This window comes from Impatiens glandulifera, chromosome 9 (genome assembly GCF_907164915.1).
Source record: "Impatiens glandulifera chromosome 9, dImpGla2.1, whole genome shotgun sequence".
Taxonomy (NCBI): domain Eukaryota; kingdom Viridiplantae; phylum Streptophyta; class Magnoliopsida; order Ericales; family Balsaminaceae; genus Impatiens; species Impatiens glandulifera.
Window position 1 is genome coordinate 32,077,135 of NC_061870.1, and position 15,907 is coordinate 32,093,041.

At 31.8% G+C, this 15,907-nt stretch overlaps 2 protein-coding genes across 5 annotated transcripts; both read right to left on the reverse strand.

Annotated features, from left to right (window-relative positions):
- Nucleotides 1-862: 862 nt before the first annotated feature.
- On the reverse strand, nucleotides 863-5,418 carry LOC124914500 (homeobox-leucine zipper protein ATHB-14-like). The gene is made up of 16 exons (XM_047455061.1): nucleotides 4,826-5,418; nucleotides 4,357-4,516; nucleotides 4,155-4,267; nucleotides 3,978-4,068; nucleotides 3,788-3,883; nucleotides 3,588-3,701; nucleotides 3,429-3,512; nucleotides 3,190-3,345; nucleotides 3,029-3,103; nucleotides 2,476-2,961; nucleotides 2,334-2,414; nucleotides 2,119-2,253; nucleotides 1,702-2,036; nucleotides 1,510-1,621; nucleotides 1,289-1,438; nucleotides 863-1,218 (listed from the first exon to the last, which is right to left on the reverse strand). Exons 1-16 carry the CDS (start codon nucleotides 5,035-5,037, stop codon nucleotides 1,072-1,074), a joined length of 2,547 nt encoding a protein of 848 aa, XP_047311017.1. The 5' UTR covers nucleotides 5,038-5,418; the 3' UTR covers nucleotides 863-1,071.
- Nucleotides 5,419-11,852: 6,434 nt separating this feature from the next.
- LOC124916607 (nuclear transcription factor Y subunit A-7-like) lies at nucleotides 11,853-15,369 on the reverse strand. 4 transcript variants are annotated; one of them, XM_047457343.1, is made up of 6 exons: nucleotides 14,993-15,369; nucleotides 14,189-14,238; nucleotides 13,352-13,485; nucleotides 13,162-13,263; nucleotides 12,542-12,706; nucleotides 11,853-12,453 (listed from the first exon to the last, which is right to left on the reverse strand). In XM_047457343.1, the coding sequence occupies exons 1-6, from the start codon at nucleotides 15,109-15,111 to the stop codon at nucleotides 12,271-12,273; spliced, it is 753 nt and encodes a 250-aa protein (XP_047313299.1). In that variant the 5' UTR covers nucleotides 15,112-15,369; the 3' UTR covers nucleotides 11,853-12,270. The 4 variants fall into 4 exon arrangements, with proteins under 4 accessions (XP_047313299.1, XP_047313298.1, XP_047313301.1 ...); XM_047457342.1 differs by having other exon boundaries at nucleotides 13,352-13,491; nucleotides 14,993-15,368; XM_047457345.1 differs by having other exon boundaries at nucleotides 14,997-15,119.
- Between the last annotated feature and the right edge of the window lie 538 nt (nucleotides 15,370-15,907).

The window sequence follows — 15,907 nt, forward strand, 5'->3', positions numbered from 1 at the left end:
ATTTGGATTTATTATTATTAAAATTATACAAAAATATTTTTTTTCTTAACGATTTTAAATAAACGTCGTTAACATAATATCTACTTAATATTTATAAATAAATAAAAGATTAATATTACTAAATTAATTATCGAATTTCAGTACATTAAGGTTTTGACCTACAAATTTTAAAGAATTGGGTGTCAAAATTATTAATTCGTTAAAATTCGTTAATTAAATTAGTGAATAAAATTTTATTTATTTATAAATTTTATGTCATAAGTTATAGATATTTTTTTTATTAAAAATAAATGTTTGAAATTTCAATTACACGAAAAAGAGTGTAAAGCATTTGATAAGACCCAATAAAAATTGAGAATACGTGGAATAAACCTAACAAATAAACTTACAAAATATTATAAATAATTAAATAAATGGTCAATCAAACTAGGTTAGTTAATTTAAAATGAAACTAGGATTGACAAGTGAATGGCGACATTAACGGGCAAAAGCAGCAAAATCATTAAATTCCAAAAAAGAAGAAAATTAATACATTGTACAAAAAAGCAGTCACTTTCCCTGTACTACTTACTGCTCGCCAATACGTACAGTATTTGATCAATTGCCCACCTGTCACCCCTAATCATATCTTCCTCACCATTCATTACGCGCCACGTATGCATGTCCGTCTGTCACCGCCACACACCATCTCATCAAAACTAAATTTTATTAATTAAAAACCAATCTTTTTTATGATATCATGATATATGCTTCCTTCCACCTGCCACATGATTTCATCACGCATTGGTAATTTAGGACCCACTTCCTTTGACTTGATATTTCAATCTTCTTTTTCAAATAAACCAACTTTTCAAATAAGCAATATAGAAATAGATCCGTTTTGTCATTAAATAAATAAAAGGGAACTTTAGATATAATAACCAACCCTAAACCAAACAATGGAAGGGTGAAAAGTATGATCCCACAAGTTCTTACAAAATTCAAAAAGCAGTGGTTAATAATAAATAACATAATTTAAGATGATGATATCCTAACTTCATAATGTTATCATAATATTAATTAATACTAAGATTACACAAAAGACCAGTTCATGAACATGAAAGCCAAGCAGTGGTTAACATCATCATCGTTGAGAACCTTCCATGCAATCGCTTGATCGTATGAAATCGGCCTGCCCATGCTAGACACGCAAATACCCGCGGGCAGATAAGCATATCCCTGAAATTAAAATTTAACATGTCAATTTTAGTTTCGGAGAAAAATATGTAACAAAATTTGATTTTCTAACCTGTTGCATGATTTTCGAGAATTCAGATAGGAGAATCTTCCTTCCAGCTTCATCAAGAACCTTATCCAACATGATATCTTGAAGCGAAACAAGTGTAGTTTCCAGCATGTCCAGTCCAGCCTGGTTAGAAAAAGTAAACACCGCCGAAGCCTGCAATGTGCATGTAAAAATTGAAATATTTGTTCATCGTTGAAACCAATTAAAATAGAACCAGAACTTACGTTTAGCCTCACAGAGCAACACATTATAGCATCAGAATGCTGCCAAAGTTGCTTCAAGATAACATCACCAGCATTAGGGTCAGCATTTAAAAGCTCACTTCCTGTTTGAACCCTAAAATAACAAATGATTCATTAGATAAGAGAAAATGTAAGCCACGCATGCATAAAATAATATTGGTTTAATCAATATACCTGTAACTTCTAGCAATCCAGCGAGCCAATGTCAAAGCTTCGGGAGAACCGGGCAATGCTTTCGGAGGAGCAATTTGAGAACTTAAACGAGATGGGGCAATCGCCATGGCAACTCTCTGGACAGATCCCACAACAGTACGAACATATTGACGAGCCATCGCAGCAACATTGTCCCTTAAATGATTCTCAAAAGAAAACTGGAATGCAATCGTAAGAACCGATCTAAGATTGTAGCTATTTGGATCAGTCTCACTTGCACGACGTGCCATGCCAGAACCAACTTCAAGTGTAGACGCCAAATCCAAAGTGCGACTGGTTGCAGCATTAGTACCATCCTAGATTATAAGAAAATTCAGATTTAGTAACAGAAATATGATCAAACCATATTAAATAAATCAACATGGATTATCACTCAACTGATTTAGGATCTAAAGGAATAACACGAAATCCAGATGGAAGCAACATGGCATCATCTGCAAAAGATTCGTCAATTGGAGCAAACACAAGCTGAGCACATGCACCAACCGCATTTTCATCCACTCCACTGCACAACTGTATCACAAACAACAGATCATAAAATACAAAATACTAATCAAAATAAATCAGAATTCAAAACAAATAAGAAGACCAACCTGTAGTAAGTACATATCTCGGGATAAAGCAACTTCATCGGGTGAAAACGCATGTCCTTCAAGCCGAACAACCTCCAGAAACTAAACCAGAACCATGATTAGAATCTAAGATAATTTCATAAACGAAAATCACAAAATTTACCTCTTCATGTTCGACAGTGTGTGCCAGAGGCAAGATAACCTGAGAACTAGGAAAGCCACCAGGTCTAGCACAAGGAACAGCATAAGGACTGGATTTAAGACAAGCAGCCGAATAAGCATCAACCCCATAATCAGCCCACTCAGCTCGATGCTCCCTTAAGAAACGGATAAGCAAGGCCGGAGGAACATTCTGAAGAAGCATCGATGCTTTCGCACATAAAACACCTCCAAAGCTTGGAAGCATCGATAAAGTATTGTAATCAGAACCCCATGATTTGTTTGGAGTAGAGTTTATGGCAATGGTAACATCTTCTACTCCATCACTTCCCATTATAGACCAACCATCGTCTGTAAATCCATTAATAGCATCATTAAAGCCCCTGCAAAGACGTTGACTGAAAGTCCTTAAAACTGCCGGTTGTCTTCCTCCTCCATACTGAATTTCCCCGCTAGTTTCCTGAGCAATTTGCCTTATGTGTCGCAAAGCCTGCACACATAGAAAACATAAAGTAAAGAACAGCTCATAAAATTGGGATTTCTTTGAAATTACTTACAGCCATTGTCACTTTCTGTGCAAGAATTTTGGATGATTCATACAGTGGCCTTAGAACTTCAGGTACACTCCAAGCCTATGAACAAGAGTTTGTAAGAATTACAATTAGTTGCCGTTAGTCTCACAGGTAATATTTTAAAGAAAAACTCATCATAATCTTACATCCAAATCAATATGATCAACAATGTGGACAATGGAACTACCGCCTTCACATGGGCGAATCAGATAACCACTTGGAAGCATATCGGCTCGGACGAAACAAGTTGTGGGAGGACCAGTTGGACCTCCAGTTGTTGATGTTAAAGATCTCTCACAAACCTGCAGCAAAAAAATGATAGGATATTAAAGATTGAATCTTTCAGAGTTCCAAATTCTTATAATCTGTTAAACCGAGAATTTACCACAAGAGAACCGTCTTCCAAAGTAGTAGTATATCTCAGCGTCCAATAGTCACGAGCTGCTGCTAGTGTTGTAGGTGCATAAGTCTGAAATGAAAAAACAGAGGATGAATTGAATGAATCTAAAACAAAACTTGATTTAACAGAATACAACAAACAAACCTGCATATAGACGAGTTCTATTGTCCCTCCATTTCCAGTAGGGAGAATGCTCAATACATCAACACTGCGACAATCTCGATACCAAGAGAGACGATCTTTCAGAATTTCGGCGACCTTAAGATAGAAACATTGAGTTAATTTATTAAAATGAAGCAATGTTTAATGGGTTTGAACAATGAAGTAGTGAAGTGTGTAAATACCTTAGTGGGCTCAAGGCTCACTAGACCGCAGGCTCGTGCCGCTACACCGCTGGAGTTGCGAGAGACAGCGACGATGCCAATAGAATCCGGACCAGGCTGCAAAAACATTAGACAATACATCAAAACTTTTGAGGGGATTAATAAAATTTAAGATAGAATCTATAAATTTTTAATCTATATAAATAAATACCTTCATCCCAATCATCTGCACCCAGTCGACAGCAGTTCCGGTAGCCTTTGAAAGGAACTCTGCCAGGGCCTCCTCAGCTATTGCGAGAAGACTGAGATATAGTTTACAAAGAAATAAACATGTTATACGACATGAATATAGAGAACAAGAAAAAGGGCGAAGGTTAAATAAAATTACCCAGCTGGGTTGTTAGCATCTTTTTGAAGATGCTGAGGTGTTGGGTTTTGCTGTTGGGGTTGACCACTCATGACTGCAGATTCACAGCTGGTATCTGTCGTCGTGGCTGGCACCTGTATTATATTTGAAGAAGAAATTTGATTCATGCGATGAAATCAGAACGAAATAGCGACAAGAATGAATCGGGGAAACGGCGGCTTACAGTGTGCAGCTGCTGCCGCATGTAGCCATTCTCGTAGACAAGATGAGAGACCTGCTTCTGCAAACGGTCATTCTCTTCCATTAGAAGTTTATTCATGGCACTCAGCTTCCTATTCACAGTCTGAAGACGAGAAGCTTCCTTCCTCTGCTTCTCTCGACATCTACAGAACAATAATAATAAATAAAAAAAAGGTCAGACATTAACAATCTTTGAGAAGACATCAACAAACTAAAAAATGAAACCCGTGTTTGGATTCAGACCACGTGTAGATCTTGAAAAAGCCAGTCTTTTAGGCAGAAAACAAGTAACGGAAATACAAAGACCGAGCATTGAAAAGGGAAAGAAAGAAAAAAGATGAAAAATGCAACTTTTAATATTCAAATAAATGTAAGCTAGATACACAAGATTCTTGAAACGGACATTTATGAGCACGAATAAATGATTTTAAAGAGATGCATAGAAAATAGACCTTCGATTCTGAAACCAAACTTTGATCTGTTTAGGCTCAATATTAGAGAGAATAGGACACTCCCTAACAAGTTGTTGCCTTCTTAAGGAACTTGGTTTCGGGCATTCAGTATAAACCCTCTCCAAGGCCTCAACTTGTTCAGGTGTATATCTCACGTATTTACTCGTATCCATTTGCTTGTCCAAATCGTCGTTGTGAATCATAAGTGCCATAAACAAAGAACAAAAACAGGGGATGGAAAATCCAAGAAAGAACAAAACAGAAGAAAGATTAATAATAAACAACTAATGTTGTTCCAACTCTGAAATGTAGTTCAGGCCCTCTCCAGCAAGAGAGCCTCCATTCTCACTCATCAAATTGTTGGTCGTGTTTGTAGAGAGAGAATTGGGAAGATGGTAAATTGAGAGTGGTTTGAAAGAGGGGTTGCTGGTTTTTATCTAAAGACGCCAATCTCGAGGATCTTGAAAGAAGGAGAGAGAGAGAGATTGAAGAAAGAAGAAGAAGGAAAGAGAAATAAAGAAGACAAGAAAGAAAAGAAGAAGGGGTAAATAAAATATATAGAGAGAAAAAACAAATCTGTAAAAGAATTAAAGAGGATGGCAGAGAGGGAGGGGGGTTCTGGTACAAGAGAAATGGGATAGGTTGGCTGGCTGGCTGGAAGGAACCTCTCTTGTTTCTCTCTCTTGGCTCTCTGTGTCTGCTGTCTCTCTGTCTGTCTGTACTCCTTTCTTTCTCCCTAGGGATAAAGAAAAGGTACCCGCAGCAGCTGAGCTTCTATCTTTTCTTTTTTTTTTCTCTCTCTAATACGATGATGATGATGATATTGTGTATAGAAGACGAGGAGATATGTATGTATGTGTATGTATGTATGAACAGTGTGTGATAATGTAGAGAGGCGTGAGAGCACGGCCAGAAAGTGACAATCCCTAATTCCTCATCTATCTATGTAACCCCACACCCCCTTCTATCTTCTTTTCTTTCTTTTTTTACTTTTTGTTTTTAGTTGGCATTTTTAAAAATAATTATTATAAGCTAAATCTGGTTTTTTAGTATGAATTTGAACATTTAGATGTTTGGATTTTAGGCAAGAACTCTTAGCGCTTGGGGGTGAGAAAAGGGTTTTTTTGAGTTTTACTAGTGTATTTTTTTAAAAACTCTTGTTTTGTAAAAATTAAAAAAAAAAATACTTTTTGAGTTTAGATGATATGATTTATGTGAGAAAAAGATGGTTTAGACAGGATAAAATTATAGGATAGTTTTGATAATTAAATTGATAAAATTATTGATATAATGTTTGAGTTTTAAAATAAAAACTGAATTTTATCTCGATAATTAAATATAAACAAGTTCTTATACATATAGTTTAAGTTTTCTTTAAAGGAAAAATAAAACAAAAGTTATGTGACAAGATTGTTTGATGTTAGGTTATTTGAAAAATTGATTGTGGTTTAAAAAAAAATGAAAAACATGGTATTTATAAAAAGTAAAAAAAAGGTTATTTTAATTTTAATTGGTTGATTAGTGTTTTGATTGAAAATAAATAAAAAATTTAATAGATATATTTTTTATAATAAAAGAAACAAAAAGCTCAAGCTCTTGGATTGATTTGTTTTTAAAAGATTTATTTGTTTTACTTGTTTTTTCTCTTTTAATAGATTTATCAACATATAATATATTGAAATCATGAATTTGGAGTTGGGTTATTAAAATGGAATTTTATTTAAATAAATTGCATAAGATATTATTTTACAGATAAAATAAGTAATTATTATTAAAAAAAAATGGTTTCCAAATGAAAGTGGTATTTACTATTGTAATGGAGAATATAATGAATTAGTGGAAGATGATATATATTAAGATTTTGAATGTCAAACTTGAAGAAGAGGCTACTTACTCCATTTACATCATTGGGCAGTCAAAGGCTCACAGTCCTCTATATAACCTATGAATGCTTAATAATTAATAATAATAATAATAATTTTTTTCAAATATTTATAAGACCACCACCAACAAGATAATGGTGCTGCAACACCAACAATAAAAAAAAAAAGAAGTCATGCCCATATTAGCTAGCTATGCCAATTATTAATTAAATTTTATCATATATTAATTGTCAAGGCTTTCACATTATTATAAACCATGTTATTCTTTTATCATATCTTATAATATAATAAAAGTACATTAGATTTTTTTTAATTTTCATTCGCAATTCAACTCATTCTATTTATTTTAAATTTCTTATAAAAATATACTTCTTAAAGTTTGTTTTTTATCCAAAGTCTCGAATTTTGTTAAAAACGTGTAACGTTATGACTTTAATATCTTATAATCTTAATAAATAAAAAATATTATTTGAAAAACTATCGCAAACAGATAAACATAGCATCATTGATTAGTAAAATAGGTCAATTGGGTACATGTGATACACATGATCTTACTTCACTATTCATAATTGTCTTATAAACATCAAGTTATAATTAGCTAAGTTTTATTTTTTACTTTTTATAAAAAACAATCACTTGTTCATTTATGAAATTTATTTTCAAAATAAAATATTTTATTAAAATTAAAATAAACATCACACCAACAGATCTAGAAAATATCATTACAGTTACATATGCACAATATTTATATACTAAAATATCATAATAAGATTAATTAAAAAAAAATATAGATAGACGAAACCACATTAATGATTCAAATATTTGTTCACGTCCCAACTAAAAAAAGTAACATAAATTGACGGAGCATCCAAGTGATAATCATGAATCTCGATAACGAGAATATTATAATTACACTCAAAAGAAAATAAAATCACTTCATCAAATTTTAAGTAAGGTTAACAATAATTCTGAAATTTGATCATATATCCAATACAGACTTTTAGTATTCTACATCAATCAATTATAGCTAGACTCGTATAGTTTAGAGGTAAACACATGAATTTAATGTCTCAAGGTCATTAATTAAAGAAAATAATGATAGGCTTTAAAATTACAATTAATGCAAGAATGATTAAGTTTTTTCAGGTACGTATTAATAACACAAATATTTTGCTTTTGATTAATAACATATTCTAATTGAACCAATGTATTTTTGCTTATTTCTTTTAAATTTACATTTTTTTTGCAGGACGGTGGAGCTAGATTGGAGTTCATGTCTTTATGATTTCTACAAAAGAAATCAATTATCACATTTTCTTTATTTTGTATTTATTTAATCAATTAAAATAATTTTATTTTATAAAATTTAAATTTTAAATATAAAAAGTTTAGTAATCAACAAACTAAAACCCAAATAACATAATATATATTTTTATTAAGAATATTTGATTTAGAGAAAGGTATGTGCTTATATAATATAATATATATAAACAAAATAGCTGAAAAAACAAGGAAGGTAATAAAAAATAATAATAATAATCTTTTGAGCCATACATATAGATGTATTGTACATTGATTATAAGTTAAGCAATAGTTAATTAATACAACATATATAGGTAGTTTGTAATAATGAGAAGCAGATGATGGATTAAATTAAGTTATGAAAAAATGTGTATATATATATATAAATAAAAATGTTTTGAAAAAGATGAATGGACCAACCAAGACATAGGTAGAGCATATAAACATAAGATGGTTCTCCTTTTGACAAAATATTGAGAGTGTTTCCCACCATATTGCACCATCCCTTTACTTCACTCAAAAGAAAAGAAAAGAAAAAGAAAGAGAAAGATATTGGGTGAGAAAAGCTATAGCTATTGACTTTTGCATTACTTTCACTAGGGTTGACATTTATCATATATAAAAAAAGGGTTTGTTTTATTCCTAAAGCATAATACATTATTAATCTATATAAATAGTATATATACTTCCTTCCTTCCTTCTCTTCATGAATCATGAATCATGATCGATCTAATTTCAATTTCAATGCAAACCCATATAATAGTACTATTTCTTTTTTATTCAAACATGTTATTCCTTTAATATTTCATCCTCTATATATCTTATATTAAGAATTACTAATTTAATAGTTAAGTATATGCACCCCGCCCATACCATTGCCCCCACCACCACTCACCAACTCACTCCCCGCTATCTATAGCTGCTACTATGTGTATTTGTGTGTGTGAGAGAGAAAACTAATTGGGTGGAGAGAAGAGTGTCGACCCCATTTTTGCCATGCGCCAAAAATGTCTATGCATGGCTAATGGCTGCTCATATTTCATTTTCATGGTGTTCCCCTTACTTAATTTGTTACCTCCTTAATTTATTTTTAACAGATAAAAACATTTTCTAACATAAATTCATAATCATATTAAATAATAATATAACACACTAAGATAGTTCAACTAACAAAAATCAACTTCTTTATAAAAAAAAAAGTTAAAAAATTTATGAGCTTTGATTATCATTTAAAACGACTTTAATAAAAGCGTGTCTCATTAATACTGTTACAGCTGGTTCGGATTCATTTATTCAAATAACCTGGATTATTTAAAAAGTAATGATTGGTGGGTTTTGTGAGTATGTGAAAAATGCATAAGAAATATATATTAATATATAATAATAAAATAAATTTATTTTTTTTATATATTATATTTTAGCATTTTATTGATAAATTGAGTAGGGATGCGATTAATGTGAAATTGAGTAAAATGATATCTTGTTATATTGAGTTATTTAAGTAGAATGCAATTTTACTTTTGAAAATTAGTAAAATAAAATGTAAAAGTAATTTTATTTTTATTTGATAAAAAAAATCTGTAATTGAATTAAATAAAATATTTATATGTAAAAAAACTAAATATTTTTTTTATAATTAATAAGTTAAAAAAATTATTAACTTTTCTTTCAAACATTTTAATTTTGGAAAAAGTTTTTTTTTTTTTTTTGTCTTAGCAAATAAGATTTTTCACTAGATTAATGTCATAATTATGTCCTTTCTCTAAAAAGTAAAATTAAATCATTAATGATTTATATAAACACCTGATTGCAAACACCTCTATAAAGAAAAAAACAAATATTAAGGGGATAAACCTCAATAAAGCCACCAATAGAATCAATATATTATATATATAATAATAAAAAGATTGATAATAAAGAATCTTAATCGGATGAGTCACACAGCTGTTTAAAAAATAAAAAATAAATAGTTTATTTAAGATTTCGATTAATAATAAAAACAAAAACAAAAAAAGACCCACCAAAGCACGCTTCTTCGTGTCTAGAGCTGGATGGATGAATGCCTTTGCTTCTCTTTCACTACAACTCTCTCTTTCTCTCTCTATATATACATACATAATAATATATATATATATTATATATACATGCGTGTTTATTTATAATTAAATGACTTAGGTTTTAATTAATTAAATGCATGGCATGGGGGTCCAGTTCAATCCAACCCTGAAAGGGTTAATTAATTATATGGACAAAAAATCTAATTAAGTTATATGACACAGAGTATACCCTAGCTAGGTCATTAATGAGTATATAATATACTTAGGCTATAAACAAATAAATTAATTAATTAAAATAGATTGGGGAGAAGGGGGCTAGCTAAGGCATGATTAGGAGTGACATTAAAGAATGGTCTCATAAAAAGCAGTGAAAAAGCAAGGCAAATATTTCATGCCCTTAATATGTTTGGACTGTTTCAATCAATTAATTATTTATTCTAAGGCCATCAATATATATCTTAGGGCATCCAGTTAATTAATCACTGTCACATGATGATCATACACCAAATTCATTTATTATATTAATTAATTGTACATATATATTGACAGCACTCAGTGCTTGTTTGTTCAATTAATTAACCAACTACTACTCTATACACAATATTAATATGTGTCATTTCAAATTTATTTGGTGAAGAAAATTTTTCCTTTTTATTTGAAAGGAATAAAGGTATTTCATTATTCAACTAACACAAAAAATCATGAAACACGCTTAAATTTGGCTGGTTTAGCGAATTTCTTACTTCATTATTTATTTTATATATATTAAAATTTAAGTAGTAGTCTTGCAAATAGAGAAGAAAATGTGCACGTTTAAAAATTGGATGAAAAAAAGTTAAGTAAACCTTAGTTTGTCAATATGAAATGATTCAAGGAGAGAAACTTATAGTGATTATAACATAATTATATGAAAGGAATGAAGGAAATTAAATAAGCTAAGTGTGACATTGTTGAATAAAAATACATAATTGGGATATTATCATGCATGAGTTATTGAACATGTGTTTGAATAAAACACTAATAAATTTAAATATATATGATCTCTGAATCATTTGACAATGGTCAACAACTGATGACGACCCATTTATTAATTTTTTCTTCTTCTTCATGATCATCATAACTTGCAATTTTAAGCATTACTTTCAAATGGCATATATACATTCATAACCAAAATCATTTAAATTCATTGTTATTTCAATTGGCATGGTTCTTTAAAAAAAAAACAATTCAATTGACATTGTTCTTTTTCAAAATAAAATTCAATTAGCATGAATAAGACTCTTTAACCTTTGAACATGAATCTTTGATCTCTTAACCAAGCCACTGGATAATTAAAACTGGGTATTTTAGGTAAAATCTTTATGATATATTATAACTTTTTTTCTTTAACTATCTATTTTAATTCAGAGACCAACTAAAATTGAGCAAATCAACTCAAGAGTTGTGTTTTTTATAATATATGGTTTGGTTTTGGATTAATAATAATAATAGTAAAAGGTAAGGGAGGGGGGCATAGATAATATATATATCCAAATATAGGCAAGAAAATAAGATGCAGACAAAAGCAACATTCACACCAACCCAAAGTCTCCAAAAGCAGCCACATACAAATCAAACACCACTAATAATACCAATCAAGAAAAAACACATCATCATGATCATATTTTCACACACATTTCCTAAGCATAGATAAATAGATAGATATAGGGAGAGCCCCATGATAACTGTTATAATTCTGTCATTTTAAATTGATTAGTCACACACAAGATTCTTAGACAGGCGTGCTTCAACCATGCAAAAGCTAAATTACCTTTATTTCCAACCTAAAATCTAAGCATGACAACACCACCAACACCAACATGTTCATCTTGTTATTTCCCCCATACAAAATATAAACACCTTCCACATCTACCTAAGGCGACAAGAAAACCATCGATATTCGTAAAAGTAAGTAAGTAAGAAAAAAACAAACAAACAAACAAACAAACTATTGCAAGTCATTTTAAACAGCATACTAATAACAGCAGCAGCAACAAAACACTTAAAATCCTGATTCTAGCATTTTCAAAGGCCTAATTAGAACATATTCGCATTCTTCACATGTAGAGTTTAGATCAAACTACTAACCTACAAACCAAACATTTATGGGGTTGCTTTGTCTTATCTCATTCTCATTATAGTCATTATGTCACGTAAACTGTGATCAAGATGCAGGTTCGTCGTTGTTCTTGTTCAGGTTTATGCTACCCTGTTGTGGTGGTTTGTCCCCATCAGAAGATACATCTTTCTTCTCCTGTCCTTCCGTATTCTTTTTATTAAGAAAACGTCCTCCGCATCCTCTTTCTCTCCTCAGTGCGTGCTGATGTCGAGATTCATGCAAGTATGGCTGCATAATCAAATCTTTCCTCTATGAAGATCGGCAAAATCGGTTTTACATGAGAAAATTACAGCATTTTTAAAATAATCATGTATACCTTCCTAGATTTGAGCATTTTGTTCTCCAATTCAGCCTTTGCACGAGAGTGCCTTCGCCTTAGTATCCCATGATACTGTTTTGCATTCACAAACACCGGCTCCTCAACAGCATCTGACGGCAGAGGAACGCCAGCTTGTTGGATTCCCATCAATTGGAGGTGGACCTGTAACAATCCAATTTAGGCTATTCTGATAAGAAAGCTAATCACTTAACGTAAATAACTAAGTGTTTATTTTAATTAAGTTCCTTTCATATTTGTTATTTAAATCAATTGATTATTCAAATTCAGTTCCAATTAGGCTAGATTTTCTTACTGTGAATAACTTAACTCCTTTACATAGTTAAAGCATACAAAAAACAACTTTAACCCACGACAATTAATCAAATTATTCTCCTATAACGGTAAAATAGTATTTAACTACCTTTCCGACATCAGTTCACCATTTTATCAAACCAACATCGATATCAAGTACTTAAAAATTCAAATATTTTCATTTGGTTCATTGAATATTTATTTTTATACACTTTGCAAATTCAACACTTAATTTTCAGTTTTATCAAACTCACCCTTAAATTTTCTTATATGATAATTAGTGTCGCGAAAGACAAAACACATACCATTGGCTGTGCAGGATATGGTTGAGAAGGATAAGGATGTCCGTCGTATGGAGCAAAGATGCTTCTGTAATAAGGATCTGGGTATGGGTACGTTGAATGACCCTAAAACCAATTATCAGATCAGCCTAGATTATTAATTAGAGAAATTTGTCATTCCACACCATTCAGTTTTATCAATCATATCAAATACCGTTGCATTTCCGGCTCCAATCTGTGAGGTGCCAAACGGAATGTTTGGAGTTGCGCCAGGATGAGAAATCCCATTCCCAACCACGGGGGATAAAGATTGATGCTGATCTTCTAAAGGTTTCTCCTCGTCGCTCTCTGAACCTGGGTAAAACCTTTGTGTAAATATCCAGGTGGGTTAGATAAGAAATCTAAAAGCCTGATGATTCTTACAGAACAACAATGCAGCCAAGTCTATAATAGGCTGATTTTGATTGCAAAATGTAATCTAAATGATAAACTACCATAACCAAAGTGGCAGTTTGGAGAAAGTACTAGCAATAAATAAGAGAATTGCAGAGCCAAAAGGGGTCTCTAATTGATCTCAAATACAAACAATATAAGAACTCGGAAAATAAAATGACAATTTGAGAAATGAACATCCTTGGAAGAAAATTTTCACTAATACCTGCAGAAAACATAAGATTGCATCAATGAGTACAACAACAACCAAGGATGCTCATGATTTCAGATTTTACAATGAGACCAAGGAAATGGATAAAATACACACAAAGAAGCCCTCAACCTCAACTGTTGCCAAACAAGTACAAACGAAATGAGAAACACAGTCAAGAAAACCGCAACATCAAATGAACATCCCAATTCTTGACTTCCACGAAAGCATAAAATAGAATGCATGCAGCCTTTAATGACTTAGTAAATTAACGGAAATCTGCAGTACATCTCAAAGGAAAACAAAGTAAACTCTTTTTGCTGATAGGCATTCAAAAGAAACAAACCATGTGATCTACTTGCAAACCAAAATAGAACCAAATCACTAATAAAACAGACATAAAGGTACCAGATTTATCATGGACTGAAGATGTCATTACACAACCGTCAAACTTCAACCTAGCAGCAAAAACAACAAATTTTCATAGTCAGGTTGCACAAGCCTTCAAGTACGCAATTGCTGCATACTGATAACAATCTTTCATGCAAAACTAGAAAAATAATCTGAAATAGAAATATTAAGCTAATGTGAACCCTCATGCACTATCAATACCAAAATCACAAGAAACAAAAGTAAAAACCAAACAAAAAGTCATGTCAAGCACATCTAATATAGATTCAACTACTCAATTATATTCCATTGCTTTGAAGCCATAGAATGAATCTCCAAATCATATCACTTGATGAAGAACACATGCCATTCAATTTCTACTACCAATTCATAATCTTGAATCTAGAAGCCTAACTGCTGTGTGCAAAATTACTTGTTCATAGTTTCAGATAAGATAGAGCATTGATGGAACACTGGAATTTCCATTTGCCACTAATACCAATCAATCCAAGATGTTCAGCATTCACGCATGCAAGTTGGTAGTATGACAATCAATCCATCAAAAACTGTTAATCAATCAACTAATACCAATTTAATCAACAAGAACCAGAGGTGAACTCTAGAAAGTGATGCAACCGAAAGATACTCAATTTGAAAATATCGACCTAAATCAACAAGTTTCCCTAAACAATGAACATCAAAGTAGCATAAACAACAAGATAACAAATGAGAGAAAGGCACCGAAACGGGTTAATAAACTTTCAGTTTCAGCAGGTGTTGTTTTGGGAAAATAAACAAGGGTTTGGGGAATTTGAAGCTTACCTAACTCGTAAAGGAAGAATTGAGATGAGCGGAAGTTTGTGTATCCTGATTTGTCTCACCGCTTGGTTGATTAGAAACTGTCTTGTTTTTGTCTCCCCTGTTCGCGTGAGCTGCTGCATGTAAAATGTGCGAGTGGATTGTGTAAAAATCAAAACCCTTGTTTACTTATTGACATCAGAGGCGATCATAAATGTATAATCCATCATAATCCCCAATCTAATCCAAAATCTTGTCTTTCTTCTTCTTCTCTTGTGTTTTTGTTTTAATTTTGATGCTGAAGCATTACCCATAATCGCCAGTTGCTATTTACTGGGGTCCCAACTTGGACCCCCTTCCTGTCCGGCAAGCAACTTTGATCCATAGGGCGACAACGCTTCACATGACATGACTCTCATAGAAATTTTTATATTTTTCTTTTTTTTGTTCTTTGGCTTTTAACATTTGTTAACACTAACCAGCTCAAGAAAATTGAAATTTTACATATAAAAATACGAGGAAGGATAGGGAGCACGATTTTTGGAGAGCGACTCTTACAACAAAAGTGACATCGCTGTTATACGAAAGTCATTTCGCTCTTAAAAGACCTCGTCCCTTTTGTATAACAACGGGGCCTCTTTTGTATAATAACGAAGTCTCTTTTGTATAATAGCGAGATCACTTTCGCTATACGAGTCGCTCCCCAGAGTCGTGCTCCCAATCATTTTTCTAAAAATATTCTAACATATATATTTAATTTAAAAATTGCTAAGAACTCATTTCAATTTAAGAGTGTCAATCCTTAACTTGTCATTGCTTAAACAATTATTTATTTATTTTTTTATATTAAGAATAACTAACCTAACACTGCAGAGGCGATGCAGTCATGACCTCTGCTTCCATTTAAAACGATTCAAGTTGTAATTGAACCCGTAATAT